The 27928-nt window shown below is 37.2% G+C and overlaps 5 protein-coding genes, 1 long non-coding RNA gene and 1 other non-coding gene across 8 annotated transcripts; 2 read left to right on the top strand and 5 right to left on the bottom strand.

Annotated features, from left to right (window-relative positions):
* Positions 1-492: 492 nt before the first annotated feature.
* Positions 493-8245, bottom strand: LOC147941925 (uncharacterized). Its single transcript, XM_087458690.1, has 17 exons — positions 8126-8245; positions 7148-7384; positions 6720-6887; positions 6348-6641; positions 5638-5814; positions 5096-5359; positions 4724-4822; positions 4457-4641; positions 3506-3841; positions 3013-3166; positions 2809-2919; positions 2398-2565; positions 2143-2269; positions 1649-1807; positions 1462-1574; positions 1324-1383; positions 493-798 (listed from the first exon to the last, which is right to left on the bottom strand). The coding sequence occupies exons 1-17, from the start codon at positions 8243-8245 to the stop codon at positions 604-606; spliced, it is 2967 nt and encodes a 988-aa protein (XP_087314816.1). The 3' UTR covers positions 493-603.
* On the top strand, positions 7993-12477 carry LOC104703495 (stomatal closure-related actin-binding protein 1). Of its 2 annotated transcripts, none has more exons than XM_087459867.1 (14): positions 7993-8258; positions 8598-8663; positions 8769-9056; positions 9170-9298; positions 9467-9559; positions 9987-10127; positions 10299-10367; positions 10488-10571; positions 10720-10900; positions 11187-11303; positions 11571-11629; positions 11730-11864; positions 11989-12138; positions 12221-12477. In XM_087459867.1, exons 3-14 carry the CDS (start codon positions 8775-8777, stop codon positions 12269-12271), a joined length of 1491 nt encoding a protein of 496 aa, XP_087315993.1. In that variant the 5' UTR covers positions 7993-8258; positions 8598-8663; positions 8769-8774; the 3' UTR covers positions 12272-12477. The 2 variants fall into 2 exon arrangements, with proteins under 2 accessions (XP_087315993.1, XP_087315994.1); XM_087459868.1 differs by having other exon boundaries at positions 7997-8258; positions 8775-9056.
* A 205-nt stretch (positions 12478-12682) lies between these two features.
* LOC104703493 (cyclin-B1-4) lies at positions 12683-15249 on the bottom strand. Its single transcript, XM_010419519.2, has 4 exons — positions 14567-15249; positions 14157-14260; positions 13171-14063; positions 12683-13075 (listed from the first exon to the last, which is right to left on the bottom strand). The coding sequence occupies exons 1-4, from the start codon at positions 14610-14612 to the stop codon at positions 12949-12951; spliced, it is 1170 nt and encodes a 389-aa protein (XP_010417821.2). The 5' UTR covers positions 14613-15249; the 3' UTR covers positions 12683-12948.
* A 701-nt stretch (positions 15250-15950) lies between these two features.
* Positions 15951-17511, top strand: LOC109124750 (epoxide hydrolase 2). Its single transcript, XM_087459866.1, has 3 exons — positions 15951-16707; positions 16799-17040; positions 17120-17511. The coding sequence occupies exons 1-3, from the start codon at positions 16231-16233 to the stop codon at positions 17364-17366; spliced, it is 966 nt and encodes a 321-aa protein (XP_087315992.1). The 5' UTR covers positions 15951-16230; the 3' UTR covers positions 17367-17511.
* An 874-nt stretch (positions 17512-18385) lies between these two features.
* LOC104703491 (putative inactive receptor kinase At2g26730) lies at positions 18386-21634 on the bottom strand. The gene is made up of 2 exons (XM_010419517.3): positions 20046-21634; positions 18386-19347 (listed from the first exon to the last, which is right to left on the bottom strand). The coding sequence occupies exons 1-2, from the start codon at positions 21355-21357 to the stop codon at positions 18680-18682; spliced, it is 1980 nt and encodes a 659-aa protein (XP_010417819.1). The 5' UTR covers positions 21358-21634; the 3' UTR covers positions 18386-18679.
* Positions 21635-25822: 4188 nt separating this feature from the next.
* Positions 25823-25905, bottom strand: TRNAL-UAA (transfer RNA leucine (anticodon UAA)). Its single transcript has one exon. It is a non-coding gene; the product is annotated as a tRNA-Leu (tRNA).
* Positions 25906-26346: 441 nt separating this feature from the next.
* Positions 26347-27305, bottom strand: LOC147941923 (uncharacterized). The gene is made up of 2 exons (XR_015560941.1): positions 27080-27305; positions 26347-26806 (listed from the first exon to the last, which is right to left on the bottom strand). It is a non-coding gene; the product is annotated as an uncharacterized LOC147941923 (long non-coding RNA).
* Between the last annotated feature and the right edge of the window lie 623 nt (positions 27306-27928).

The raw sequence follows: 27928 nt of genomic DNA, 5'->3' as shown, positions 1-27928 counted from the left end.
AGCGGGGTGGCCGGCGGGGTGGCTGGCGGGGTAGTCGGCGGAGGTAATCACCAGAGTTGGTCGCCAGGTCGCCAGCAAAAGTCGCCAGAATTGGTCGCCGGAGTTTTTCGTCGAAGAAGGTCGCCGGAGATGGTGGCCGGAGAAGGTCGTTAGAGATGGTGGCCGGAAAAGATCACCGAAGATGGTGGCCGGAGAAAGCCGCCGGAAATGGCGGTGGCCGGAGGTGTTGGTGACCGGTGACCGGAGGTGGTGGCTGAAAGAAATCTAAACCCTAAAGATTACATTGAGAACCCTAGTGGAATGATGGTGAAGAGGTGGTGATAGGAGGTAAAGGTGATGGCTGGAGATGATGGTAAAGGGGTAAATAGGGGTGGTGGTGGAAAGGTAAGATTGTATATATTGTAGTTTTTATACACTATATCATAGTTATATGGTTAGTTTGGTTATAGATTTAATTATAGTTTTTTTCTTAGTTAGTTTTGCCAATTTCCCTTCTTTTAATCAAACTTGTATAAGCAAACTAAAAAAAAACAAACGACGTCTGAGATTCTCATTTATATTCTATTACATGATGTTTGGCATCAAACTAAATCTTCTATGTGCTTACTTCGTTAACGAGGGGAGATTTGCAACCGCATCCCTGGATTTTCTCAACAACGACTTGGCTTCTTCGCTCTTCTCGAGCTCAAGCAAAGATACAATCTCAGCTTTGAAATCTACTTCCACGGGATGAAACGACGAGACCATGCTATACAGTTCAATCAACTCCAGCAGGCATGTGGAAGCAGCCACATGAAACTGAGGTTTTAGGTTAAAAAAAAACATTCAATTAGAATATAGTTTAAAGACAAGATAGATAGCTTGTGAGATTATTACAACAATCATATACAGTTTTCTCAATCATCACATTCTGGTCGTGCAAATGATAGAATGAAGATAGTCAACGATTCCAATATGCAAACCTTTGGTAGGTGGAATCTTGTTGAATAAAATTGCATAGTTGATTCAAATGTTTTGTTAGACGAAGGGTTAGACCAGACGTGGTTGAACCCAGTCCTATACTCTGTCTAAACAACGGTTCTTTCCTTCTAGAAAAACACTCAAAAAGCATGATAAACTAACTCTAAATGCAAGTAAACTAGACATAATTAATGAGGCTTTTCATCAAGCTACCCTAATTAAAAACCTAATAAGGACATCAACTTTCATCAACAGTGAAGATCTCTTACATAAAAAACGAATACCAAAATCACGAAATTTGTTTCAGTTTTCATTCCGTGCAGACTGTCATGGGAATTGAATACAAACCAGAAAAGAACATACCTGCGCTATCTTCACTGTGTGTATGCATTCCAGTAGTTTAGGAACTAGTGAGTGATATAACTGAAACGCAAGCACAACACTTATTTTGCAGTTAAAATTATACATGCATGGGGTAGTAACTGAGTTCAAACTATGTACCTCATGAACGAATTTTGTGGCATCACTAGGTAAAAGGTCATCCATGGAGTCATTCCAAAGACTCTGAAACTTTGAAGAAAGCTTTCCCACACATGAAATTCCAGACATTTTTACTGCTCACGAAAGATAGATTGGTTAAGGTAACTAAAAGTTTATTGAAAGATTAAGTGAGAGAAGAAACCAGTACCAGTCCACAGAAAACCAGGTGATAAGGAAATTAGAAGAACATGAATCAAATCTGCTTTCTGACTAAGAATGTCATCTATGGTTGCCACTTGGATGCAAGACTTGACGCATTCCATAATTTTTTCAAGTGGGACATGTCCGTCTTCTCCATTTTCTGATTCTGAAAACAAAATATAGACTGTTTAGAGTACTGAGACAATTCTGACGGCACAGGACCTATCTCTTATATGAGCTTTTCAATGAGGTAAGGGATTTTCATTTCCTTGATCAACTTTCGATTTCTTATTAAACAAGCAATGGTTGACGAGCATCTGACTATTTCTACCTCAATTGTCCTAATCTAAGTTATTAATCACCCAGCTAAATGAGAGAAAAACACAAAAACTAACAGTTACTACTCAACATAGTACCCGGTGTGACCCAACAAAAATGATGCAAAAGTGTTATCAATCGAAGCATAGGACGCATGGGATTGTATAGTAGTCGTGTAACAACCTGTTTTGACAGCATCACTTGCTGGCTGGACTTGAGTGCTCGTTTTGACGGAGGCAGTACTACACATCTCATACAACATTGGGAAAACAGCATGGAAAAACTCTGGATCGCCAAAAGCTATTATGACCTGATAAATATAATCATAATATTCAAAGATCCACTATGCTGTGCAAGAACTGCATTATTAGCAGATTTAGATATCATGATCGATCTCTTAAATTTTGCATAGTACGCCGCCACTAGTCATTTACTTACCTTCTCCAGACAAGAAAAGGCTGACTCGCGATACTTCTTGACTTTCTTTTTGCATGCAGAACAGATAAGACTCAAGATGGTAGTGGGAGTTGTTGGGTCCTCCTTAGTTATTGCCTCGTGGCAAGCGACTGAAAGAGCACCAAGGGCATCCAAAAGAGCATCCTTTCCCTGCAACCATAAGTATTGATTTGAAATATTAGTGCAACAAAAGTGCATCTATACATACACCAGCTCTATCCATCCACAGGGACGGGAAAATAAATATTAGAGCTGCAGCTCTTAGTGGAGCAACAAAAATAGAACTCTCGAATTTAATCTTTCTGCTGCTGCAATATCTCAATTAACTTTTTTGTGAACCGTTAAGGAATAGGAAAACGAAAACAAATATTAGAATGAAAGAACCTGTCTCACCTCCCATAAACGTCCAGGAATTTCATTGACAAGACATTGCAGCAATCTCTTGTGGTGCGGCGATAATGAATCACCCAAGACTTCAGTTAGTTTGCAAATTGCCTTACCAGACTGAAAACAAGTTTAAATCTTCTATAAGTACACCAGCTGAAATACCAATTAGTACAACGAAGAGAGAAAACTGGCATGAGAAAGATAAGTTACCTTCTTTTTGCTTGCCCATGAGGATGATGTGATGCTCTCGCAAATATGATTCACAATTTCTTGCAGAAACAACTGCAGTGTGACCCTTTCACCACTTGTGATGTCTTCCCAAACCTCCTCAAAGAGACTTGAAATCTGTTTTTCATCCTCAAATCTGAAATTTATAATCACTGTCAGCTTCTCAACTATTAACAAATAGAAGGTAATATTTTGATTATATAATGAGTTTTTGCATCTAGGGAAAGGTTTTAAAGATGGTACAGAAACATCAGCCAAATATTTGAAAGAGAAAAAAGATACCATGTGCCCCAAATTGCAAAATACTCTCTGGATCTTATTTGGGGATGGTATTTGAACATGGGAGTTATGAATTTACGGCAATAATTTGCTGATATTTTTAAAGACTAATATTAGTTATTATTAGGTATTATGCTCATTGTGCAAAATATCTCACATGGATCAGACTCAGTAGTATGCAGTTACAATGGTTTACCTGGAAATAAATATAGCTGGAATAATCGCTGACTGATGACTGCTCATTATATCAGAAGCTGTAGATGAGAAGCTTTTGAAAAGACTCGCACAAGCGATCTGGGAGCTTCTATCACCAGAGTGCAGAGCTGCAGTTTCTTCGATTAAGCTTTGAGCTTGAGAGGGGCTAGAATACTTCAATACAATGCCACAAGCACTTGAAAAAGCACGTTTTGCAGCAGAACTTTTCTCCTCCTTGGCAACAGGAAACAAAAGTCTTAGCAGCATTCCAGTGAATGGCTTTATCTCAGTACCAACTTTCTGAACTAGCAAGGAGATGAAGCTGGCAACACCAACTCTGTTAAGAAAAATGAAAAATTCAATATCCACAACTGATTACGTGAAATCTAATAAAATACACAACTCCAACACCACACTAAAAGCAGTTAGACTATTCCATTGAGGCAGTCTGCATTCATGAAGATGGAAAAGAAGGTATGGAATTGCATTACTTATTTTAAACCAATCAAATAGTAGTAGTTAGACGAGTCCATTGAGGGAGTCTGAGTTCATGAAGATGGGTGAAAAGGTAATAAGGTATGGAATTACGTCACTAATATTAAAATAATTGAACGGTTAAAGTTATTTAGTCTACCTTATGTGAACTCAGTTCTCTCAGGAACTCTTTACAAGCCATAACAAAAAACATTTAGGAAATTAAATAGGGGATATGATTATTTTCGTGTGTTTACATGGCAGAGACAGGACACTGGTCCAAAAATGGCTTAAATCATATGACATCATTTTTGAATGCAATCAATTTGACAAGGCATTGTTCCCAAGTTTTCTTACCTCTATCAAATTGTGTAATAAACTTAACAATAGTACCGGCCAAAACCCAAAGAAATATAGTGTCAAGTAAAAGTTGTAGATGGATTAGTTCGTTACCAATAGAACGTTTTAAGTAACTGACCTTGTATTGAGGCCAACACCACCCCGAACAAGTTGCGTGAGACGAGGAATCAACTGATCAAGTGATTCAATATCCACTATATTAATACACAGATCAAGAGTTTCCCACATTGGAGAGCCTTTCGAGATTGAAATTCGTAAATTTTCAAGTTTCTCGGTTTCTATGCCAATATTGGCAGCATGCAACTGAAACATGAAAAAATTAAATTTAATACGATTTCGGGACAAGGTGAAGATTCAAACTGAAGTTGCTGACAGTAAAGGATACCTCAACATAGTTAAGTCCTTGGTCTTCAAGACTAGACAAACTTTCCAACATACAGCAAACTAAGTCTGACAAATGTGGACGGAGGGCAACTCCAGCACCCTGCAAAGGGAAACAAATAGCACAAAATCACTTGAAAAGGATCATAAATATTTCCCTGGAGCACATTCAGTTGACCAAAAGAAGAGCTTCTACAGTCCGGATTTACTGATTACTCAACTGTATTGAAATAAAATAAAATATACCACTACCAAAGTCAAAAGAATAATCTCTGAGAAGAAGGCATGATATGAAAATATACCATTACCAGGAAACAAATTGGTCATATATGAGCACAACTCTCTTAGATCATCAATCTACCAAAGTAAGGCTAACCTTTGCAAGCTTCATAACAACTCCAATTGAAGCCTTACGTACACTGTCCACTTTACTCATTATTCCTTCAGAAAGCAAAAAAGGAAGAACAATATCCATTGCTTGTTTTGCATCTGATAGTTCAGTAAGCGTGACATCACAGATCCTTATCGTTAAGGATGTCACAGCACGACATAACTTATCACCAGCATTTCTCACAGTCTCTTTAATGTCATCCATTGCACGGAATGCAGCTATCCATAGTTTTTTCAAATGCTCCCTGACCTTTATTTACATAAGTGCATGAAATAAGAATACCAATTAGAAAATCTGATAGAACAACAATGTTTACATACAAGAAAGAAACAACCCGGAGGCTGGGTGAATATATATGCTATACTTCACTACAAGCTGGTTCTAGAACCCGGCATGTATGTAAATTGATATACGAAAAGGATTAACATCATCTAAAAACCAGAACCAGTGTGTAAGATATGGAGTCTAACTTCATACATGCAACGGAAAATTTCATTTAAATTTTCTATCAGAAACGAAAATCCCACCTGGTCAAATTTCCGACCTTGAATAATATCAGCAAGGGCCAAACAGGATGCCTCACGAGAGCGCCAAAGCCGTGAACCACATTGTACTAGCAGATCATCGAAGATGTGATTCAAATGTTCATCAACAGCTTTCTTAGGGTCTTGTATCAGTGCTTTCCAAATGTGTGCCATTGCATCCTGCCAAGATTACATGAAAAGTAGCAATTACTAAAAGAAGTAAATAAACGCACCCTTTGCGACCTTTTATGACGAGATGAACCCGCCAGGTAGGAATAAGTGATATCACTCATATAGCTATATTTTTGGGTGGTGAAACATTATTTATCTTCATATAAAAACTGAGGAACTTTATTCACTTAATACAAATAAATAAATAAATATACTGGACCGAAAGCGATTTATGCAGCTTGTAGAAGTGCAACTGGTAAATATTTCTCGTGTAAAACTAAAAAAAATCTACTGATTAAAGAAAAAATGCTTATCAATGCTAGAAATGGTGTCACTCAGTTCAGTTTAACAAGCCAATGTTTAGTCGCGAGACTAGTGATGAATATATAGCTTGGATATGCTGACACCTCATCAATATGCAAAATAGAATAACAGCACAGACTGAACCATGAAATTATGAGCATTTCAGGATGAATAGGTCCCCTAATTGAATATACGCCAGATAGTAACAGGTCAATATACCGAAAACGTAGTAATCCTACCTGCACATTTTTGTCAGGATCATATTGATAACGAATCAACCTCGGAATCAACAGTCGCAAATGTGGTCGAAGAGCATCTCCTGCTTGTTTGGCTATCTTGGAGAACCCAAAAGCAGCTCCTCTCTTTGAGTTAAGAGAAGCTTGGTGATTGGCTAAGTCCATAAATTTGTAAATTAAATCAGGTTGCCCCATTTCATTTGCAAGATTACAAAGCTCCTTGTAAGTGCTAATCTTCCCTCCAGTGGGACTCTCACCGATGGTTCCCTCTTGAAACACTTCAGAATCCTCAACAAGCTAAAAAACAAAAATACTTGAGGAACAAATACAAAAACTGAAGAACCAGAAAGAAGAACCCAGATGGAGAGATTTTACCTTTATAGCTCGTTTTCTTTTGCTTGTGCCAGTTAGAGTATTTACCAGAGCATCTACTAGGTTTTTCTTCATTGATGCATCACCAAGTTCATAGATGATGCTCATGCCCTGGGATGCCAGCTCCTGTGTAAGTTCATTCTGGTCGCCTAACAAATGTGAGAAAGCCTCCTGCGAAAAATATTTTAGTTAAGCAGCAGTTTGTACAAGCTTCTACCCATTGTGGAGTTGACAATATAGCACAAGATGGTCATGGGGCTTTTGTAATAAAATAGTATTTGAGATAACAATCCCAGGGTATCATAGATGGCTCCAAATGGGTAATACATCTAAATTAAGTGGAATGATAATGTGCTTAATTTTCCTTATTGTTGTAATGGTGCAGGGGTGGGTTACAGCACCAAAGAAGCTTCCTGTTACCGCTTGCTAACCTGGATTTTAGGAAGCATTAGTTGGATTGATGACTGTTGGCCACAGTACATGGTCAAAGACAGCATCCACACAGTTCCAGCACATCGTTCATCCTTCCTGCTACTATACAGAAGAGTATCAAAGAGTTTTCCAGTAATTGTTTCTCTGGTTATAGTACGACTATCTTCCTCGGCATCAATTTTGGCATCAGACAAAGATTTAACTTCTTTCATCAAAAGAGTCGTTTGCCTATAGTACTAAGTAAAAAGAAGATTCTTCTAGACATATCGGGCCAACGTCTTCCAAGGCCCCAACCACAGCCCAGCTAAGCCCGGATATGCAATTTGTTAAACCAATTTTTTTTTTCTTTAACATCTGTTAAACCAGTTCAAGTGATGGGTGATGATTTGGTGTGAATCCACCAATTGAAAAATGCATGAAAACGAAGAAATCGATGACTAAATTGCAAAGCTTATAGATTTCAACGAAACATTCTGGCTTTAAATAAATTTATATCGAACATCTTATCTTCGTAGAGAATGCGAGTGAGTGAGTCATCATCTAGTGTTTCCTATTGAAAAGTATAGTTTCACCAAACTAGTCTTATATTTAATGTCATCATTTGAATTGTTAAAGACTTTGGTTAGGACAATAATAAAATCTCGTTGCAGTTAATCACACAAAAGAGAGAGAGAAAGAGAGAGAAGAAAAAAATAAAATAACATGTGTTTTCCCAAACAGAATCCGTGACCGCCGTGAGATTTTTAAGTTTCAGACAAACAACAAACAAGTACGACAAAGACACGCATCAACCGGAGTTGAAAATTATGAAACAATTTATTACCTAAACCATAAAACTATTAATAAATAATAAATTATTATTTTATTTAGAGATAAAAAAAAAAAAAAAAAAAAGGAAAGAGAGAAAAAAACATTGTTTCCACCAAAGCCACAATTTTTTCACGGTGTCTTTGCTTTTTGGTAAAGCTAATGCTTACGACTCTATCAAACTTCACTTTTTCCTTCTGCTCAGACCAAATCTTCTTCTTCTTCTTCTTCCTTCTGTTCCCGAAGACCTCTTCGTATTCGATTTCAACGCAAACATTTTTCTGATCCATCAATCGGATTCGGGTAAGAAGTCTTTAGCTTTGTTCTCTTCAACTTCATTGCCTAATATTTCTGGCATTGTTCGGATTATTACAGTGTATTGTGTTCTGATTTTGGATTTCAAAGTTTTTAAATTTGACTCTCAATTTCTAACTTCTTTGAAAATTGTTACTAAATTGGTAAGCTTGTTAGCAACTCTTACTCTTTATTTGGTAATCTAGGGTTTTGACTTCCTCCAAATCTTTATTTGTAATTACGATGACTTGCTTATATGTGTGTTGAATCTATTGCTGTCTCCAACATTGGTATGAGTTCTTTGTTTGATGTTGAAGAATCAATGTTATTGTTTTTTTGGTATTTCAGATTTTGTGGATTTTCTCAAGGACAGATCTGTGAGCACATTGGAGTATATTACTACTAGTCATAGTGGTTAGACATCTACTGGCATTTTCTAGTCTTTTTAATTTTTAATCTTTGTTTTGTCTAAGTTCCTTCAAGTCTAAGCATTTTCCTTATTTTTTGTTTATAAACAAGACACAGATGACAAGGATTACGCGCGATTTCCGAGATTCATTGCAGAGAGACGGTGTTCCAGCAGTATCAGCAGATGTGAAATTTGCTTCAAGTAGATTTCCTAATTATAGAATTGGGGCTAATGATCAGATATTTGATGTGAAAGATGACCCTAAAGTGCTATCAATGAAAGAGGTTGTTGCGCGTGAGACAGCACAGCTTATGGACCAGCAAAAACGTTTGTCTGTTCGTGACCTTGCCAATAAATTTGAGAAGGGTTTGGCTGCAGCTGCTAAGCTATCCGAGGAGGTCTGATATATTATCCTTATTTTAATGTTTGGTATCTTCTACTCAGCTTTGTTTTTCTGTTGGTTCTTATATGTGCCTTCTTTTAAGGCTAATTTGGTTGGGAATGAATGCAGGCAAAACTCAAAGAAGCAACTTCCTTGGAGAAACATGTTCTATTAAAGAAACTTCGAGATGCACTGGAGTCTCTCAGAGGACGTGTGGCAGGTAGAAACAAGGATGATGTAGAGGAAGCCATTTCCATGGTTAGTCTTTTATAGTCATTTCCTTGTATAGTTCTGGTACTTTATAAAAAAACAGTTTTTTTCCCTTTCCAGTATTGTTTTCTTAAATTGTCTCACAATCCCACCACCAACATTTTTTCCGTGTTCCTTTATTTCTTAAGTATGTTTGGAATTTGTAAATTCTGCTAGGTTGAAGCTCTGGCTGTTCAGTTAACTCAGCGAGAAGGAGAGCTGTTCATAGAAAAAGCGGAAGTGAAGAAGCTGGCGTCTTTTTTAAAGCAGGTTAAACATGCTCTATGAGACGTTGATGTGTTTTTTCATTTCTCGTATTTCTGGAGGTGAATAGTTAGGAGATGTCTATTTCATTTTCCACCTGAAACAACCAAGTCCTCTGAAAATAGCAAATATGTTTTCGTCCACGGCTTAATACCATTCAGGTTTTGTTAGTCCTTAAGGTAGCCAGATAGATAAGAGAGAGCTGGTCCCTTTTGTTTTCATTTAAGTAGTTTATTTTCTATTATTTTTTATCAAGAACTATGATGTAATTCTTTACTGACTCTTTCATTTCAGTTTCTTGATTTATTTTCTCATTTTTATTATTCTTCTGTTTTCGGTTGTAAAATTAGTAATTACTCGTTGGACTGGTTTAATAAATATGCAAATGTGTTTTAATTTCATTGCTGATTAGTGGGTAGCATTCTTTAACTAGGCCTCAGAGGATGCTAAGAAACTTGTCGATGAGGAAAGAGCTTTTGCGCGTGCTGAGATTGAAAGTGCTAGAGCAGCTGTACAAAGAGTGGAAGAAGCCCTGCGAGAACATGAGCAGATGTCCCGGGCCTCTGGGAAACAGGTATGTAGTGATGGCTTCTACCATGATCTAGTAAATGTCTTATGCTTATAATGTTGATTCATGTACTATAGGAGATCTCTCCAGCTTATCCATGTAAACCAGCTCATTGTTCCATTTTCTTGTCAAGTATATACGCATGTAAACACAGTATTGTTTACTCTATTATATCAGGACATGGAAGACTTAATGAAGGAAGTTCAAGAAGCTAGGCGGATTAAAATGCTGCATCAGCCAAGCAGGGTAGGTAGATAGGAAGTGGTTTATTTGTGGGATTTAAATGGCTTGATCTGTCTATCCAAGTCAATATTTCTATAGTATCTTATATTGTTTTTAAAGGTCAAATCATATGCGTTGTTTTAGGTAATGGACATGGAGTATGAGCTTCGAGCACTGAGGAATCAGCTTGCAGAGAAATCTAAACATTTTCTTCAACTACAAAAGAAGGTTGGTTGGATTTATATTACATACACATATATTTTAGTGCATTCCAGGTCCTTTTGATTGTGCTAACTTCTATTGAGCGCATTTGTGACTGTATGCTGTTGACAAACAGATGGATTCTCATACTAAATTACATTTTTCTATAATTCAGCTCGCAATGTGCAGAAAGAGCGAGGAAAATATATCCCTTGTATATGAAATAGATGGCACCGAAGCTCTAGGTTCTTGTTTGCGAGTCAGAACTTGCTCCAATGATGCTCCTGATCTTTCCAAGTGTATGATCCAATGGTACCGATCATCTTCTGATGGCAGCAAGAAGGAGCTTATATCAGGTCCACTCACCTTTCCCATTTTTTGCTTTCTTTGACTAAATTGTGTAATTTATCCATGTAATATATGGTTCCATAAATGGTGAGCTTTTTCCTAATTGAATTCAAGTTTTTAAAAGGTTCAAGTTCTTTTCTGAGAGCTTGTCGATTACATATTAGATTGTTATTAACATCTGATGATTTCGGAATCAGGAACAATTTTTGCTCATATTGCTGATGTAAACAAATCAAGTTGGAGATTGTTCTACTCGTTGAAGACAGATAATTTATTACTATATTCCTTTCTCAGGTGCCACAAAATCAGTTTACGCTCCCGAGCCTTTTGATGTTGGACGAGTCTTGCATGCAGATATCACTTACGATGGCCGTTTGCTTTCATTATCCACAGTTGGAAAGATTGATCCAGGTTCATTGTTATGTTATAAAGGGTTCTTGTTTATGTCAGCATGATATAATGTTTTGTGTAGGTTGTGTTGCACTGTTGCTTAGTAGATATTCTCTTTTATAATGCATTGTTATCAGTACTTACCCTAAAGCAAAATAAGAAACTTGTTGAATTAACTATAAAAAATCATTCATGAAATAATTTACCTATGACAAATCATGAAAACGGTACTGATTTCATCACTACTAGATGATTCAACGAACTTAACAAAGTCTTGATTTCGTGCAGCTGCTGGATTGGGTAGCTATGTGGAGGCTTTAGTACGCAAACACGATGTTGATTTTAATGTAAGGTTTCTCTAGTGCTAAATCTTAATACATATATGTATATTATACGCAGGGATGTCTCAGGCTTATATGTAATAGTTACCCTTATTGTAATTGACAGGTAGTTGTGACCCAAATGAGTGGGGAAGACCATACATCAGAATCTATCCACTTGTTTCACGTTGGTAAAATGAGGATAAAACTTTGCAAGGGAAAGACAGTGATTGCAAAAGAATACTACTCTAGTGCAATGCAGGTAAGCATACTCTTTTGCCTCACAAAGTGTCATATTTTTTTTAGTGTTACACGGTGAGACCTTAAATGTCATAATCTTCGGTGAGACCTTATATATCATAATCTTTGATGATCGTATTGAGTAGCTATGTGGAGTGAGAGGAGGTGGAAACGCTGCACCTCAGGCATTGTATTGGCAAGCGAAGAAAGGGGTGTCGTTTGTGATAGCTTTTGAGTCTGAGAGAGAAAGAAACGCTGCGATCATGCTTGCACGAAGATTCGCTTGTGATTGTAATGTAAGTATAACAAAGATGAAGTTAGAAACTATGGTTTTGTAGGAAGAGGTGTTGATGTAAGTATGAAACTGATGCGTTGCAGGTGACCCTTGCGGGACCAGATGACAGAACAGAGACAGGTCAAAGCCCATGAAGAAGGGCTCTTAACTAAGTTGTGACTTTTATAGTATCCGTAAGAGCTTTTTTTGTTGTGTAGTTTATATAGGGTTTAGGCATTTGTTTGAATTGTACTTCTGTTGTGTGTAAAGATATCGAATCAATGAAGTAAGAGGTGATGGTGAATCTATATGTAACGGGTGGCTTGTGTTTGTTTATTCATTTGTTTTATGGCGTTTCTTACTTGTCTTTGAACGTATACAAGGTTCTGACTTTTCTTTTATTTAAAACCACACAATATTAGGATCGCAAGTCATCAATAAAGCCAAACCTTATCAACCAAAATCCTGCAAAGACCTGAAACAATTGTGAAATGTGATTCTAGAAAATCTGCTTCTCAATATTATACGTTCCAACAATGTTTGGAAAGGTCTCTTAACACTAGAAATGTGACAAAAGGATTAACAGTATCTCTATTATAAGATAACAACAGTCAACCTTAATCAGAAAAATCCAAGAGACACTTAAGATAATCGAAAAAACCACACATACAAAAAAAAACTTGTTCATGATCATCATTCTTTCTAACAGATCTCACAGAGATTCCAAAACTACATCAAACCAAAACAGAAGGCAAGAGGGAGATCATTACAGCTACATGATCAACAAAAAACTAGGGTTTTGTTTCTTAATTCTTCATGAACAAGAAACGGATTAGTCTTCGAGGGAAGAAAGAAGAGCAACTTCAGCGTTTTCTGAGACAGAGTATTTCTTGAACACTGCAGTTAGTGTACTCTCTGAAGCCGAGTCCCTTAATTTCATCAACATTTTCGCATGCTCCCTGAAAAAAAACAAAACCAAACCATTGTTAATTCATGACCGCAATAATGAAATAGATCAATAACATAAAGCAAAGATTAGATTGGAATAGCTTACATAATCTCATCTTCCAAGTAGCCAGTGTGATGTTTCAAGGTCTCAGTCCAAACAGGCGTCTTTCCAAGGGTTTGACGCGCAGCATAAACCGCTGATGCAGCCAGCATCGATGGACGGTTTAACACAACTAAAGGATACTGCATAAGTCCCAGCTCAGCCAAGTAGAACACCAGTTTCTCCATCTCAATGTCACATGGAACCGAAGCTTTAACATAGCGACCAAGGAACACATAAGGAGTTGGAACAGTGATGTACCATTCAACTTTTCCTAAGATGGATTTCTCCATAGCCAAAACCTGTTTCCTGCAATAGGCATTGTCGGAGATACAGACGAAGTCATTAACCTCAGGAGCCCAAATCTCTTCATACTTGCAAGCTATAAGCATAGCACCTAGTCCCAACAGCTGAAGCTCTCTTCTAGGAACCATAGCCAAAGATAGAAATCGATCAACAAGGTTAATGGTTAGGTAAAGCGTCTCTGGCATCAACTCAAACTTCCTGTGAACGTCAACAAGCCAATCGATCAGAATAGATCTCATCTTCTCGTTAATCTCAGGCTGTGATCCTATATAGTCTTTGATTCCTCCTTCCTCTTCTACAGTCTTGTAATACTTGAAGATGTCATCTACGTATTCGACAGCAGCAAGTTCGTTGTCAGCATCCACAGCATCAATATCAACCACAGGATCCTCCTCCTTTACGTTTTCTTTCACTCCGCTCGCAGTCGCAGCAGCCTTGCTTCGTGCTCTTAAGGTTGCGGTAAAAGTCTTGGTTCCTCTTGTATGAGTTCTTCTGCTAAAATGTGGTTTGCAGCTTTTCTCGTTTTCATCAGGGCTAATGACAATAACAACCTCAGCCTTTGTCTGCTGCGGTTTCGCCTTCTTCGCAACGTCCTGAGATGTAAAAATACTTCTATGCATGAGTTGTAAATTTGGGGGAAAACAGAACATGATCAAAGAACGAAAGAGGATGTTTTAAAATCTCACCTTTCCGGTTACAACATCACGACCAGTGACGAGATTCCCAATGTCTCCAAGAACTTTTCGGTTTTGTCTCCCATGTCCCGCAACATTCTTCGATTTGATTTCGCCTATATATAGCACAACACAAACCCATCAGTCGTTTTACCCAAAACAAGAATAATCACTTTTTTTTTTTGTTGTTTATGTAAACGAACAGAAACTTAAAAGTCTCATCAGATCAAAACCCAGGCAATTGCAAGAAACTTAAAAGGAAACGGGAAAAAAAATATTAGATTAACAGATGTAACAGATCAATCGATCAAGATCCATAACAAATTGAAACAATCTGTAATCAAGAAACCACTTAATTGCAAGAAATCGAATTAATGGGTGTAAAAAAAAGATCAATTAATCAAAGACTCAGAAACAAAAACCTGCGAAACCGCGCTGATGAGGAAGATCAGAGACTCTAGACGCCATTACTGAACCTTGTTGTTGTTGTTCTTCTTCTTCTTCTGTGATCTGAAGCAACGCTCCTCCAATACTCGTTAACAGAGATGAAAAGAAACCCCGGAGACGACCCTTTCCCGTCCCGGCTTCAACCCAACCAGACGCCACTCTCTCTGATTCAGAACCTCTTTTTCGCTTCTCTCTCACAAAACCCTAACTTTTTCTCGATCGTGAAGATTTGTGATTGAGAAGAAGAAGGGCACAGTTTTCTTTTAAATAAAGGGGAAAAACAAAAAAATTTAGCTCTCTCTAACGGTCATGTTTTTTTTGTTGAAATCGAATTGACCGTTGGTTTAACTTTTAATTGAGATCTAACGGTTTAAAATGAGCGATGGTCATACAAAATGTTACTTCTAGCCGTTGGAGACGAGGAGAGGAGCCTTTTTAAGGACGTGTGTGGAGCGGACGTTTTATTTTTAAGAATAAACAATAACAAATTTGCAAAAAGTAAAGTAGTATCTTTCCTATTTTCTGTTTCAATACAGATTTTTGCATTCATAAACAAAAAACACTCACAACACAAAAATAACGAAGTTCAATATAAACAAAATTTGAGCTCGCAAGAGCTCAGTTGCAACATATTTTCACCTATAACACAACATAAATCTTTAGATAAGAACACCATTAAAACAAAGGTAAATAGATTACACAAAAAAAAAGGTCCAATCACTTCATCACTTAGATACTATTGTATTTTTACCTGTTTTTATTATTATATGATGAAATTTAAATAAATTTCAACTTTTTAACATGCTTCCTCAAAATCAAGTGTTACTGGGATATTGATTCTTAACAGTTTAATGTCAAAACATAACTTTCAAAATAATATGAAAAGCCCTAGGATTCTTAAAAGTCTTTTCAAATACAATATAATCCTTTTATATAATTATTCATGAATTCTCAGAACTTTATGCACATTTAACAAATTTCTCAACTCTTTTTTATTTGTTTTGTTTTTGATTTAACAACAAAACAAATCTCTCAACTAAAGTTAACAATTTAATCCACCGTAAAAAAAAAGTTCATGCTTCTTTTACATTTTTGATAAGTTCAGTTCAGGATTTTTATGACATTTAACCTTTAATGCTTTTATGTTTTTTTATGAAAAACTAGTCAAACTTTTTATTCAAGAAATACATTTAATGCTCATAATTTCTCTAACGGTTCTTTTCTTACTACGGAAAATAGATATAAATCATTTATGTAATTTGATTATTTGTCTCCACGATTCACCGAATCAAAAATTTCAACAAAATATTAACACATCTTTTTTACTATCTCCTTTTAAGCTTAAAAATTGCAAAATTTGATCACATACGAAGAATGACTTAATTAATAACGTTTCCCCATCAAAACAAAATCTTTTTTTTCTTTTTCATAAATGCCGAAATGTCAAATCATTCCCAATTTTGATTCATTGCACTCGTAAGACTTTAGTAGATTGACGCTAAAGAACACATTCTAGATGAGAGAATTTTTAACACGTGTTGGAGATAAACCCAAGATGAAATAAATCTCTAGTGTATAAAGATTAGCCACTCAAGATTCTCTCCTTTAGCCACTGTGAACCACACAAAAGTAAAAAATAATGGAGCACCACAAGGTAAGAGGAAACGGCGTAGACATCCATGTGGCGATCCAAGGCCCTTCCGATGGTCCTATAGTTCTCTTCCTCCATGGCTTCCCTGAGCTTTGGTACTCATGGCGTCACCAGATCCCTGGACTCGCCGCTCGTGGCTACCGAGCCGTTGCTCCTGACCTACGTGGTTACGGTGACTCCGATGCTCCTGCTGAGATCTCTTCCTACACTTGCTTCAACATCGTAGGTGACATGATCGCTGTCATATCCGCCTTAACCTCTTCCGAGGATGAGAAGGTGTTTGTGGTTGGACATGACTGGGGAGCTCTCATCGCTTGGTACTTATGTCTCTTCCGACCTGATAAAGTCAGAGCTTTGGTCAACCTTAGCGTTCCCTTCTCTTTCCGGCCAACCGATCCCTCGGTGAAGCCCGTTGATCGCTTGCGTGCTTTCTACGGCGATGATTACTACGTCTGTAGGTTTCAGGTTCGTTCTTTACTCTTTCTTCCTAGCTAATTACTTGAAGTCAAAGGAATCTTTAGGTTATAGGGTTTGATTGATGGAGTCTTGAGTGTAGGAGGTTGGAGATATAGAGGCTGAGATTGCAGAGGTTGGAACAGAGAGAGTTATGAAGAAGATACTCACTTACAGAACTCCTGCACCACTTAATATACCGAAAGACAAAAGCTTTTGGGGATCGAAAGATGAAACTATACCTTTACCGTCTTGGCTAACGGAGGAAGATGTTGCTTACTTCGTCACCAAGTTTGAAGAGAAAGGCTTCTCTGGTCCAGTCAATTACTACCGTAATTTTAACCGGTAAGCTTTTGAACAAGACAAATTGTTGTCCGGTCCCTATTGTTTAGGCAGAAGTGTCATTTGGGTTTTGTAATGGCAGGAACAATGAGCTGTTGGGTCCATGGGTAGGAAGCAAAATCCAGGTGCCTACAAAGTTTGTGATAGGGGACCTTGATCTGGTCTACTATATGCATGGTGTGAAGGAATACATACACGGTCCAAAGTTTAAGGAAGATGTGCCTTTGCTCGAAGAGCCTGTGGTCATGGAAGGAGTGGCTCACTTCATTAACCAAGAGAAGCCTCAAGAGATTCTCCAAATTATCCTTGACTTCATCTCCAAATTCTAATCTTTGCTTTCCAGACTCTTGCAAGTTCCATAATAAGTTGAATTATGAGGATATCTCCTTAGTTATGGTTATGCCTGCGTTCCCATAGTTGGATGCGTGCGAATAATGTGACATTATTCTAAGTTATACTCCCACCGTTTCAAAATGTATGATGTTTTAACCAAAGCACGCAGATTAAAAAAAGTCATTACTTTTAACAAATTCAACCAATCAGAAACAATACTGCATAATATAAAATACTAAACTAATCTAAAAGTTGCATAGAAATTTGAAAATATTATATATTATGAAACAAAAAATTTCTCTAAAACATCTTATATTTTGAAACGGAGGGAGTAATATGACATTGTTTTTATGTTTTTTTTTTTTTGGATTTTAACATTATTCAAAGTTATATGGTTGATTAGTATTAGCGTGATGTGTTTGAATAAGACAGCCCGATCTTTTTCTTTTTTAGTTATACAAGGACATTGTTTTTTTACTCCTTGCTAACAACTAGAATTCAAAGTTTTAGTGACACTCTAGATTTGTTTTCAGATAAGTAACCTTCATTTCACATTTATTTACTTGTAGTGTATATATATTTTCTCCACTTTTTGGACAATATGCTCTTGCAAATCGTCAACGAATTGAGCCATCAATGATTCCTTGGACTCTTCTATCTCCAATAAGTTCATGAGCATCTCAAAATTATTCAATGGAAATACTAATGTAAGCTACACAACCAAGGAAAATTAACATCTGTTTTCGTTTTTGGTTCCAAAAAAATCATGTATATAAACAGCCTAAGAGTAAAGCTGTTAATGCTGAAAATTAAAAAAATGATCTAAGAGGTTTCATTTTCAGTCCGTTTACACTGTCGTCAAAGTCAAAGATAAAACTTTCCCAAAAAGGCAAAATCCTAAACCAAATTATAAAGAGTAAGCTCATAAAAATCTCTAGTTTAAGTGTTATAGTGAAATAAAAAAAAAAGCAGAGCGGTTTGAACTTTGATTTGAACCTGTAATGTAAACACAATATTCAAAGAAAAGAAAAAATAATAACCATTAGAATATCTCGAAAGACTGAAAAAAATAGATGGGAGATACCATCTTGAAGAAGTTGGTCCAAATGTAGAGATGGTCCAGTCTTTTTTTTTTTTTTTTTTAGCTTTACTGTCACACCGAACAAAGACCTCACACACTATCTCATCCCTTTCTTTATCTCCTTTTGAGGAGTTAAAAAAAGAAAGTAAACACAAAACAAAAACAATTAAAGCTGCTTTCCCTTTCTTTTCTTTTTTTTGTTGTTGTTGTTTCACTTCCATTCAATTGCTAAGGCGTGACTGACCGTGGTGGTGTCCTTGATTCCCCAGGAGGAGTCTGACCTTCTGATCCTTTTGACGGGTCATCAGACGATTGTCTTAACCCGTCATCGGTTGTCTCACTTCTGTTCACATCTTCAATCATTCTCAGCACTTCTTGCATCACAGGTCTTTGATCAGGAACTGTTGATACACAAGCCATTGCGATTTGAAGAAGCTGAACCATCTCTTCCTCTATGTTGTGGTACCTCATCAGCTCAACGTCAAATACTTCAGCAGTCCATTCTTCCCGGACCACGGAAAGTACCCACCGGGGTAGATCAATGCCTTCTTCACCAAGTGAAGCCTGGTTTGGTGATTTACCTGTCAACAGTTCAAGCAGTAACACCCCGAAACTGTACACATCCGATTTGTAAGTTACTTTCCGTGTCTCGAGAACTTCAGGAGCATGGTAACCCGCCAAACGGTTTGGTGGACTCGAGTTACTGAAGAGTTGATTCAGTCCATAGTCAGAGACGCATGTGTCTTGGTTTTGATGTAGTAGGATGTTTGAGGCTTTGATGTTTCCGTGTACCAATTTGGCTGAAACGTGTAGATGAGCCAACCCTCTTGCAGCAGTTATCGCAATTCTCATACGGTTATCCCAATCTAACGGAGTTCGCCCTGATCCACGGCTCCCTGATACAAACACAGAACTATTAGCCAGATGCTGCAGGTTAATAAAAGACCAAACTGGTCATAGTATTAGCCAGAAACATTATAATACTCATCATAACTAGGGGTTATCAGCTTGAAAACTGTAAATACAGACAGTTTCATTGAAAGGAAATATCCATATCCTAAAAGGTTCTTCAAAACACTTCAGTTCACTCAGTTAGACAAAAGTATACTTCAAGGAAAAGGGTTTTAAGAGATATGATGAAAAAAGCCCCATGTGGAAGAGTCTTTTTTTCTTTTTTCTTTATTCCAATCTTTAAAGAGTGAGAGAGAAGCAAAAATCATGAAATTATTATTATTATGACAATTACCAGACAGACACATATAATGTCGGCAACACCTTTTCTATTTTAATAATTGCTTAACAACTACAGCTATAACTACTACCACAATTCAACAAAAAGAAATAAAATATCTAAAGAATGTGAAGCTGTGTCATAAGAATGTTTTTTCGCAAAGCATAAATCACATAAGTTGTATTGTATCCCTTAGAAAAATATTATCAAATCATCACTCCTTAACCTCACTAAGATCTCATTTCATTTTAACCAAATCCTCACTAAACTAACCAAGATTCTACACAATGTATCTAGCTAATGTTAACTAGAATACCATTAACAAACTAAAAAACTGATAGGAAGAGAATTAAGAAAACAAACCGTGAAGAAGAGCAGATAAGCTTCCGGTAGGCATGAAATCGAAAACGAGAAGTTTCTCATCTTTGGAGTAATAATAAGCTCTCAATGGAATCACATTAGGGTGTTTGATTTTACCAACAACCTCCATTTGTGTTTCGAACTCTTTCTTAGACGCCATTACATCCTTAAGCCGCTTCACAACAACCGTGGTACCTTCCTCTAACACCGCCTTATACGACGTGCCTACACTTCCTTTCCCTAAAACCTCAGCTGAAGCTCTAAGCAAATCTTCCAAATCGAAACTATACACTCCTCCTTCAGTGAAAACAAGCTTATTCCTCTCTGTTTCACCTCCCATTCCTGATGACGTCCCTGTTACTTCCTCTTTCGAGGACGAAGCACCCGGTGGAAGATCCACATTCGTTAATGATGTGTGGGCTACCCCCGCAGGTTTCCTCTGCTTCGTCCTCGCGTCTTTGCTTCCTCTTCTCTTTCTTATACACAAGAACAAGAGCAGAGCCAACAGGAGAAGCGCCACGAGTGCGCTAGCCACGGATATGGCGACAATGGCGCCCGTGGAAAGCTTGGAGTTCTTGCCGGATACACGTTTTGAAGGAGTAACCGAAGACGAGGGAGATGGCGACGGAGACACGAAGAAAGATTTACAAGGCTTTAAAGGACCACCGCAGAGATCTACATTCCCAGTGAACGATTCAGCTGAGAACCTCGACAAGGAAGACGGAATCGAACCGTTTAGATTGTTGTTAGAGACATTGAAGTCGACTAAACCGAGACTAATACTTGGGAGGTTCCCTGAGAAACCGTTGTTACCGAGAAACAAACCAGTCAAGTGAGTGAGATTGTTGACTGAGAAAGGAATCGAACCAGTGAGGTTGTTAGATGAGATATCAAGACGGATCAAGTTGTTTAACTGAGTAATACTCGCCGGAAACTCGCCGGAGAATTCGTTGTGTTGGAGATACAAGCTTCGGAGGTGAGTGAGATTCGAGAAATCTGAAGGGATCTGACCGGAGAGACGATTAGAGCGAAGACTTAGAACCCGGAGCTGAGTGAGTCGGCCTAACGATCCTGGTGGGATCTGACCGACTAAACCGGTTCCTGGTAACCGGAGAGAGTGGATTGAGGATTGGTTTGCGTTGCATTCGACTCCGACCCAGTTACAGGCTGAGTCTGACTCGTTCCATTGAAGACGGTTCTCGTGAGGTGTTTGTTTCAGGAAGGTGAGGAGAGCTTGTTTCTCTGAGATTGACTCTGAGTTGACTTGATGAGTCAATAGCAAAATCGAGACAAGAGAATTCAAAACCCATGCCATTTTTTTTTTCTGGGAGAAGAACAGTTAAGGCACACAAAAAAAAAAATGGCTTCTTTCTAGTTTTGTCTGATTATTACAAGAAGTGGGTTTGATGAAAACTACAAGTGGTTTTCCGGCAAGAACTCATTTTGGTTTTCTGGTGTGAGAGAGGACTTGCAGAGAGAGAGAGAGAGAGAGAGAGAGAGAGGAGTGTGTGTGTGAGTCAATATGTACGTGTGTGTAGAGAGAGGTGTGGGGATCGTGAGGTCTTTTATGAAGAGAACGAATATGATAAAACAAAATATTTTTGGCTCAAACAAAAATTAAATTAAAATTAAGTTTACTTCTTCCTTTGGAAAAAATGTCAATAAAATCATGAATTTACCCAAAAACACCAATTAAACCCTGAATTTTCCCTACAGTCAATTAAATCATTTAATTTCATTATCAATTCTAATTAAACATCAAAGTTTTTTAAAAATTCCAATAAACACATCGCGCAAAATTGGGTAACAAACCAACTAACCTCCGTTTAACACCCGTTAACTTCCGTTAGAATAAAACTTATGTTTGAATTCAAAATCCCCAAATTACTTTGATCTCTAATCTCTAATTTCACAAACCCAACAAATCTCCAAATCACTTCACTCTCTAATCCCTAGTTCTCTTAATAAACACGAAACCTTGTTTTCAATTTGATGCCGAAAGTTAAAAACCCTGCATTTTGTTATCTTCACCACCCTGCATTTCGCGTTTTTAACAAAATCACACCCTTGTTTTTAACTTTCGGCATCAAATTGAAAACACGGTTTCGTGTTTATTAAGAGAATTAGAGATTAGAGAGTGAAGTGATTTGGGATTTTTTGGGTTTGTGAAATTAGGGATTAGAGATCAAAGTAATTTGGAGATTTCGAGTTCAAACATCAGTTTTATTCTAACGGATGTTAGTTGCTCTGTTACCCAATTTTGCGTGATGTGTTTATTGGAGTTTTTAGAAAACTTTGATGTTTAATTAGAATTGGTAACGAAATTAGATGATTTAATTGGCCTTAGGGAAAGTTCAAAGTTTAATTGGCGTTTTTTGGTAAGTTCATGATTTAATTGACATTTTTCCCTTTTCCTTTCCGTCGCGAGTGTGAAAAAGAAAGGGCTAGTTTACTTGAACGGTTCATATTATTGAACCAAACTGGTTTGACTGAATTGAATCGAACTGAACCGAAATTTGAGAAAATGGGTTTGAGTTTTTTAATTGAGTAAACCGATCAGAATGAATATGATTTAAGATCGGTTAACCAAAATTCTCGGTTCAGTTCGACCAAACCAAGCGGTTAACCGAATTTTTTTAAAAAAGTAATTATTAATAGTGATATCCGACTTTTTCATCTCATGCCCTTAATGATACACAATTCCAGAGATGATTTGGGAGCAACTTCTTTGTTCTCTTCTTATTCTTTGATTCTTTTTCTTTATTACGATTGGAGAGAGAAAAAGAGATGAGAAAATATTTGTTAGAGAAAGTTCCAAAAACTTTTATTCTTCATTTCATTCAATTAACTTAAAGACTAAACTGAATATCAATCCAAATAGTCCCCCTCAAAATGAGATATATATGTTATGACTCATCTTGGACATTAAATGATGAAACTGATTTGGGAACAGAAGTTTGGTAAGAATGTCAACCACTTGAGCATCTTCAAGAGGCCTTTATCCAGTTTCTCATAGACAGTATGGCAGTTAATCTCAATGTGCTTTGTCAATCTCGTGAAAAACAGGGTTCGTAGCAATGTATATAGAAGCGATGCTATGAGAGAAGAGGATCGTAACTGAGCCTGTGTCAATCTTCAAATCAGATAGCAAAATAGCAAGCCAGGCCATTTCACAAGAAACCAAAGCTAAAACTCTGTATTCTGTCTCTGCAGAATATCTTAAAATAGTAGGCTGTTTCTTGGAACGCCATGAAATGAGTGAAGATCCCAAAAACATGGAGAAACATGTTGTTGATCTCCTACTGTCTGGACAAGAACCCATGCAAACCCCTTTATAGTGAGATTAGAATCTGCAAAGTAGAAGAGACCTTGGCCAACAATCCCTTTGATGTATTTAAGAACCTGATAAACCGCAATGAGATGAGTAGAGTGTGATGTTGATGAAAACTAACACAGCTTGTTCACAGCGAATGTGATATCTGGTCGAGTTATATAGTCAGATACATCAAACGCCCAACAAGACTTCAGTACATCTCCGATCCCTATCTTCAAGCAACTCTCCAACCGAAAGAGTCAAGTTAGGAATCATGGGAGTAGAAGCGGGTTTACAGGCCAACATACCAGTAAAAGAGAGCAGTTCCAATCCATCTTTTCGTTGGCAGAGAGAAATCCGCTCAGTATTCCGAGAAATCTCCATACCTAATAAATACTTCAAAGGCCCTAGTTATCTCAGTTTGAAATAGGCTTTGAGAACATTTGTCAATTGTGGCGCTGCTTCTTCTGCTGTACTTGCAATCACAATGTCATCAACATGGATAAGAACTACCAGAAATTCACTCTCACCACATTTGACAAACAAAGTATGATCAACATGCCCTTTAACGAGACCAAGCTGTAAGAGACAATCAGAGAATTTTAACTCGAATTTTAAAAATATTTGTTAATATATATTTATTTAAAATTTTAATAATTGTTAATCGATTTTAGAATGGATGTTATTTTCAAATAACTAAAAGCAGAAAAATTAAAATTAATGAGTGCAATAACTCATAAACACTTTTCTATTAATTATTTTCAGTATAATATAATTTACAAAAAGCCTAAAATATAATTAAAGAAATGAAATAATTAATAATATCTTGTTGGGACGACGGTCTCGACATGGAAGATTATCCGATCATCTCTGACGTTACTAGAATCGACCTCACCGTAACTTCCTTTTTCACGGCACCTTCTTTTCTTATCCCCGCCGCTAAAAAAATCCACGTCACTGTCAAGTTCCCGTCAAAACAGTTCACCGTCGAAGTAGACAGAACAGAAATGGTAACCGCAACGTGTTTATAACAGGGCTTTGCAAATTAACCCTAGCAACACACACAAAAAAAAAGAGAGGTGGGCGCGTGAGTTCTACTCGCGGCTCTCTCCTCTCTCCTCTTTTCTCTTCTTCTGATCACAACTCCGTGCACCGAGTGAAGGTTCCTCCGGCGATTCCAGCGTTGAAGAGGAACTACTGGTCCATGGCGCTTCATCCGTAGTCCATTGCACCTACCGGTGAGGTCACCAGATCGAAATCAAGGGAGTTTGTGGCGAGGAGAAGCTTCCGCAGGACAATTCCGGTAAGAGCTCTACCGGCGGCGTGGCTTTGCGGTTAGAAGAAGGTAGTTCTCGGCGAGGAATGAGAAAGATATGGCGGTTAGATCTGAACGGCTGGAGACGCAGGAGGTTTTGTCACGGCCGGTGGTTTGACGGGGAGGTCCACCGCCGGAAAGGCAAGGCTAAGCCACCGTTGATGGCTGTTTAGATCTACTCCCTACTGCTCTATCTCTATCAGACTGAACCATGGCTTCCGGATTGTTAGATCGGTTTCTTTTTCCTTCTCTTCACAACTCTACGGTGGCGGGATGGTGATGGTCCTGTGTCACCTTCTCTGTTTGACTCTCGTCTTTCTGGCTCGCTGGTGGTCCTGGGCCGACGAGTATCCGCAACTTCGTGGGAAGGCGGCTGCACTAGGGTTCTCCTTTGCAGATTAGGGTTTCTGGCTCATACTGGTTAGCTACCGATTTAGTTTAATATACCCAGATTAATTTTGGTCTTTGTTATCTGATTTGGTTTGTTGTAATTTGACTGGGCCCTAAAGGGATAATTGTATGAGCCTATTTCTCTGACTTAGCAACTATTTTTTTTTTCTCTGTGGCGGGTTCGGTCAGGAGAGACAAAAGAGAGATGCTTTCTATCGGTCAAAAGGGGACTAAGCAGGATTCTTCCACAAAATATATCTCATCAAGTTTAGGGAACTAATTAACAAAAAGAAACAAAATTTAGGGAACTATATATGTTGATCAACTTCAAAGATTTTTTTTTTAATTTTTTTGGTTAAAGCTTAAAGGGCTTAAAATTCATAGATTTATATTTAGGATTATTCTACTTCTAATTATTACATATATTTGTGATTTTAAGTATTTTTAATAAATTGGGGGCCTCCCCTTCTTCTACACAAAAAAAACTCTACTTCTAATAATTACATATAAAGATTTTACGGAAAGTAACATAATTACGGTAAATAACTCTGATTTTTGTTCTGTAATCCTCATCAGAAGTTTATCTAAACGAACAGAAATAATAATATCCTCATAAAATTTTGTACCTAAACAACCAAGGATCGTTTTTAATTTCGATGGCTCACTAGCCCTCGACGTTAACAAGGTCGTGATGACTTGGGCTTATTTATGGGATCTTCTCTATAATTTTTTTTTTTTTTTTTTGACAAAAATAAGAACAAATGTCAGAAGTGGGGTTTGAACCACGCCCTCGTAATAGAACCAGAACTTAAGTCTGGCGCCTTAGACCACTCGGCCATCCTGACTTTTCCATATAATTTAGAGGTTTTCGTTACTTACCAAAACAAACTGTGTATTACACTATATTACACATGCATTCTTAAATGTAGAAAGGGGATATAACTTATATATCATATAACTATCTAGTGGGTTTAAGATTGGATCACTAATATGTAAGACGTTGGATTTATTCATTTTTAGAGTGTGAATTATTTGAACAAAAAAAAAAAAAAAAAAGAGTGTGAATTAATTATATTTCAATAGTCCATAATATAATGTTTGATCTTAAACATGATTACTTGAACATATTCTCTAATCAATTATTTTTTCCAGTAGTTCTATTGCATCTTAGATATATATACATATATAAATGATAATATATATATATATATATTAATTTGATAATATTTGTTTTTAAATTGATTTTAAAAAAGTATAATTAGAAATTAATCAAACTAATCAGTGAGTTTTTTTTTTTTTTAAACTCATATTTTTATTAATGGGTCAACCCGAAAATAGATTTAGGTCTGAAAATTACAAAACATCCACAATTACAAAACAAAAATATTTTTCTGGCGAACAGCAACAAAAAGCGAGGTTGAATTTGAAAGGTTAAACAGAGGTAGCGAACAAGATCTAGCTACGAGTACCGTTGAATACAAGACCAACAACTTTGTGACTCTACCACCAGATCGGGTTCTTTAACTGGAGAATTCAGATCCCGTCTCTGAACCATTACTAGTGACGAGCCTGACTCGCCACAAGCCTCATGGAATAGACCAGTTCGTCAACACTCAGCCACCCATGAATACCGAATCTCCTACCTAGCAAAACGACATACGCAGATCCAAGCCCTTGACCTCCAAAGCCGTGAACCCAAAAACCTTCCCGAGGCAAAGCAATCTTCAGATCCGGTCAGGGGCAGATCTACTTGAGAGGGTAGTAGGGCAAGTGCCATACACATATTATATAAATTTAATAAATTTCTTAAACAATTAATATGTTTCTAGCTTAGTTGGTAGAAGGTGCCTCATGTTACTCCAAGGATCCAAGGTTCGGTGCCCCTACAATGCCTAGTTTTTGATAATTTAGTTAATGAAATAATTGTTATTTATATATCGTGCCTCACCTAAAAATAAAATGCCTAGTTTTTGATAATTTAGTTAATGAAATAATTGTTATTTATATATCGTGCCTCACCTAAAAATAGGTCCTAGATCCGCCACTGGATCCGGTCCGTGGAAACTAAAATACAGAGGCTAGAGATGGAAGAAAGCTCAAAAACCCCTCAACAGACAGATCCACCAATTCGCAAGTGCATACCGCTGCAGCCGCAACGTACTGGAGGTTGAGCCTTTCACTGCATCTCCTATGGCGTCTTCTACCGGAAGGAACCAAAATCTTTCCTCCGCCGAGAGAGGGCCACAAGCATGATGATTTCATGAAGGGTGAATAAAAACCCCAAACTATACAGAGTACATACTGTCACTTGGCTGTAATCAAAATAGTTTAACGTTACGGCCACAAACTAATTTAGCCACTGGTAGACCGATTAAGGAAAAAGGGGGTTCAATTGACCCACCGTTCATTTGAATTTTTTCTTAAAGGTTTGCTATTATTGAACCCACCATATTTTCTTTTGTAACACTCCATTAATGATTTGACACAGGTTAAAGAATTTTCTGGATCCGCATGTGAATTTAGCTGTCCGTTACCAATGGAGAGGCTAACAAGATATATTAACTATGTCTTAAGTTGGTTTGCAAAAATAATTATTTCAGTTGGGCTTTAGTTGCACTATTGATTTGTTTAAATGAACTACAGCCAAAAAAGATCTTTATAGTATCGTAACCAAGTGTGAGCGGTGCGAGATACCGTGAATAGCTATGAAACAATGTAATTATTTTGCTTCAAATAAACTACAGTAAAAAATGAAAATTACCAATACCAGGTAATAGAACAATGTAAATTAAATATTAATTAATATATATATATATATATATATATATATTTATCCGTGTTATATAGCACTGAAAAATATTTGCATAA

Source organism: Camelina sativa, chromosome 7 (assembly GCF_030686135.1).
Source record: "Camelina sativa cultivar CO46 ecotype springtype chromosome 7, ASM3068613v1".
Taxonomy (NCBI): domain Eukaryota; kingdom Viridiplantae; phylum Streptophyta; class Magnoliopsida; order Brassicales; family Brassicaceae; genus Camelina; species Camelina sativa.
This window is presented reverse-complemented; position numbering and strand designations above follow the sequence as displayed.

What these genes read in the sequence shown, in the direction of transcription:
- LOC109124750 (XM_087459866.1), top strand. Translation starts at nt 16,231, where the DNA reads ATGGAGCACCACAAGGTAAGAGGAAACGGCGTAGACATCCATGTGGCG. An exon ending in ACTACGTCTGTAGGTTTCAG is followed by an intron (nt 16,708 to 16,798) that starts GTTCGTTCTTTA and finishes TCTTGAGTGTAG; the next exon opens with GAGGTTGGAGATATAGAGGC. An exon ending in TACTACCGTAATTTTAACCG is followed by an intron (nt 17,041 to 17,119) that starts GTAAGCTTTTGA and finishes TTGTAATGGCAG; the next exon opens with GAACAATGAGCTGTTGGGTC.
- LOC104703491 (XM_010419517.3), bottom strand. Translation starts at nt 21,357, where the DNA reads ATGGCATGGGTTTTGAATTCTCTTGTCTCGATTTTGCTATTGACTCAT. An exon ending in CTTATCTGCTCTTCTTCACG is followed by an intron (nt 19,348 to 20,045) that starts GTTTGTTTTCTT and finishes TGTTTGTATCAG; the next exon opens with GGAGCCGTGGATCAGGGCGA.
- LOC104703493 (XM_010419519.2), bottom strand. Translation starts at nt 14,612, where the DNA reads ATGGCGTCTAGAGTCTCTGATCTTCCTCATCAGCGCGGTTTCGCAG. An exon ending in GTGATGTTGTAACCGGAAAG is followed by an intron (nt 14,064 to 14,156) that starts GTGAGATTTTAA and finishes TTTACATCTCAG; the next exon opens with GACGTTGCGAAGAAGGCGAA. An exon ending in TACTTGGAAGATGAGATTAT is followed by an intron (nt 13,076 to 13,170) that starts GTAAGCTATTCC and finishes GTTTTTTTTCAG; the next exon opens with GGAGCATGCGAAAATGTTGA.
- LOC104703495 (XM_087459867.1), top strand. Translation starts at nt 8,775, where the DNA reads ATGACAAGGATTACGCGCGATTTCCGAGATTCATTGCAGAGAGACGGT. An exon ending in CCCGGGCCTCTGGGAAACAG is followed by an intron (nt 10,128 to 10,298) that starts GTATGTAGTGAT and finishes CTATTATATCAG; the next exon opens with GACATGGAAGACTTAATGAA. An exon ending in AACACGATGTTGATTTTAAT is followed by an intron (nt 11,630 to 11,729) that starts GTAAGGTTTCTC and finishes TGTAATTGACAG; the next exon opens with GTAGTTGTGACCCAAATGAG.
- LOC147941925 (XM_087458690.1), bottom strand. Translation starts at nt 8,245, where the DNA reads ATGGATCAGAAAAATGTTTGCGTTGAAATCGAATACGAAGAGGTCTTC. An exon ending in AAGTGAAGTTTGATAGAGTC is followed by an intron (nt 7,385 to 8,125) that starts GTAAGCATTAGC and finishes CTTTTTACTTAG; the next exon opens with TACTATAGGCAAACGACTCT. An exon ending in TAATGCTTCCTAAAATCCAG is followed by an intron (nt 6,888 to 7,147) that starts GTTAGCAAGCGG and finishes TATTTTTCGCAG; the next exon opens with GAGGCTTTCTCACATTTGTT.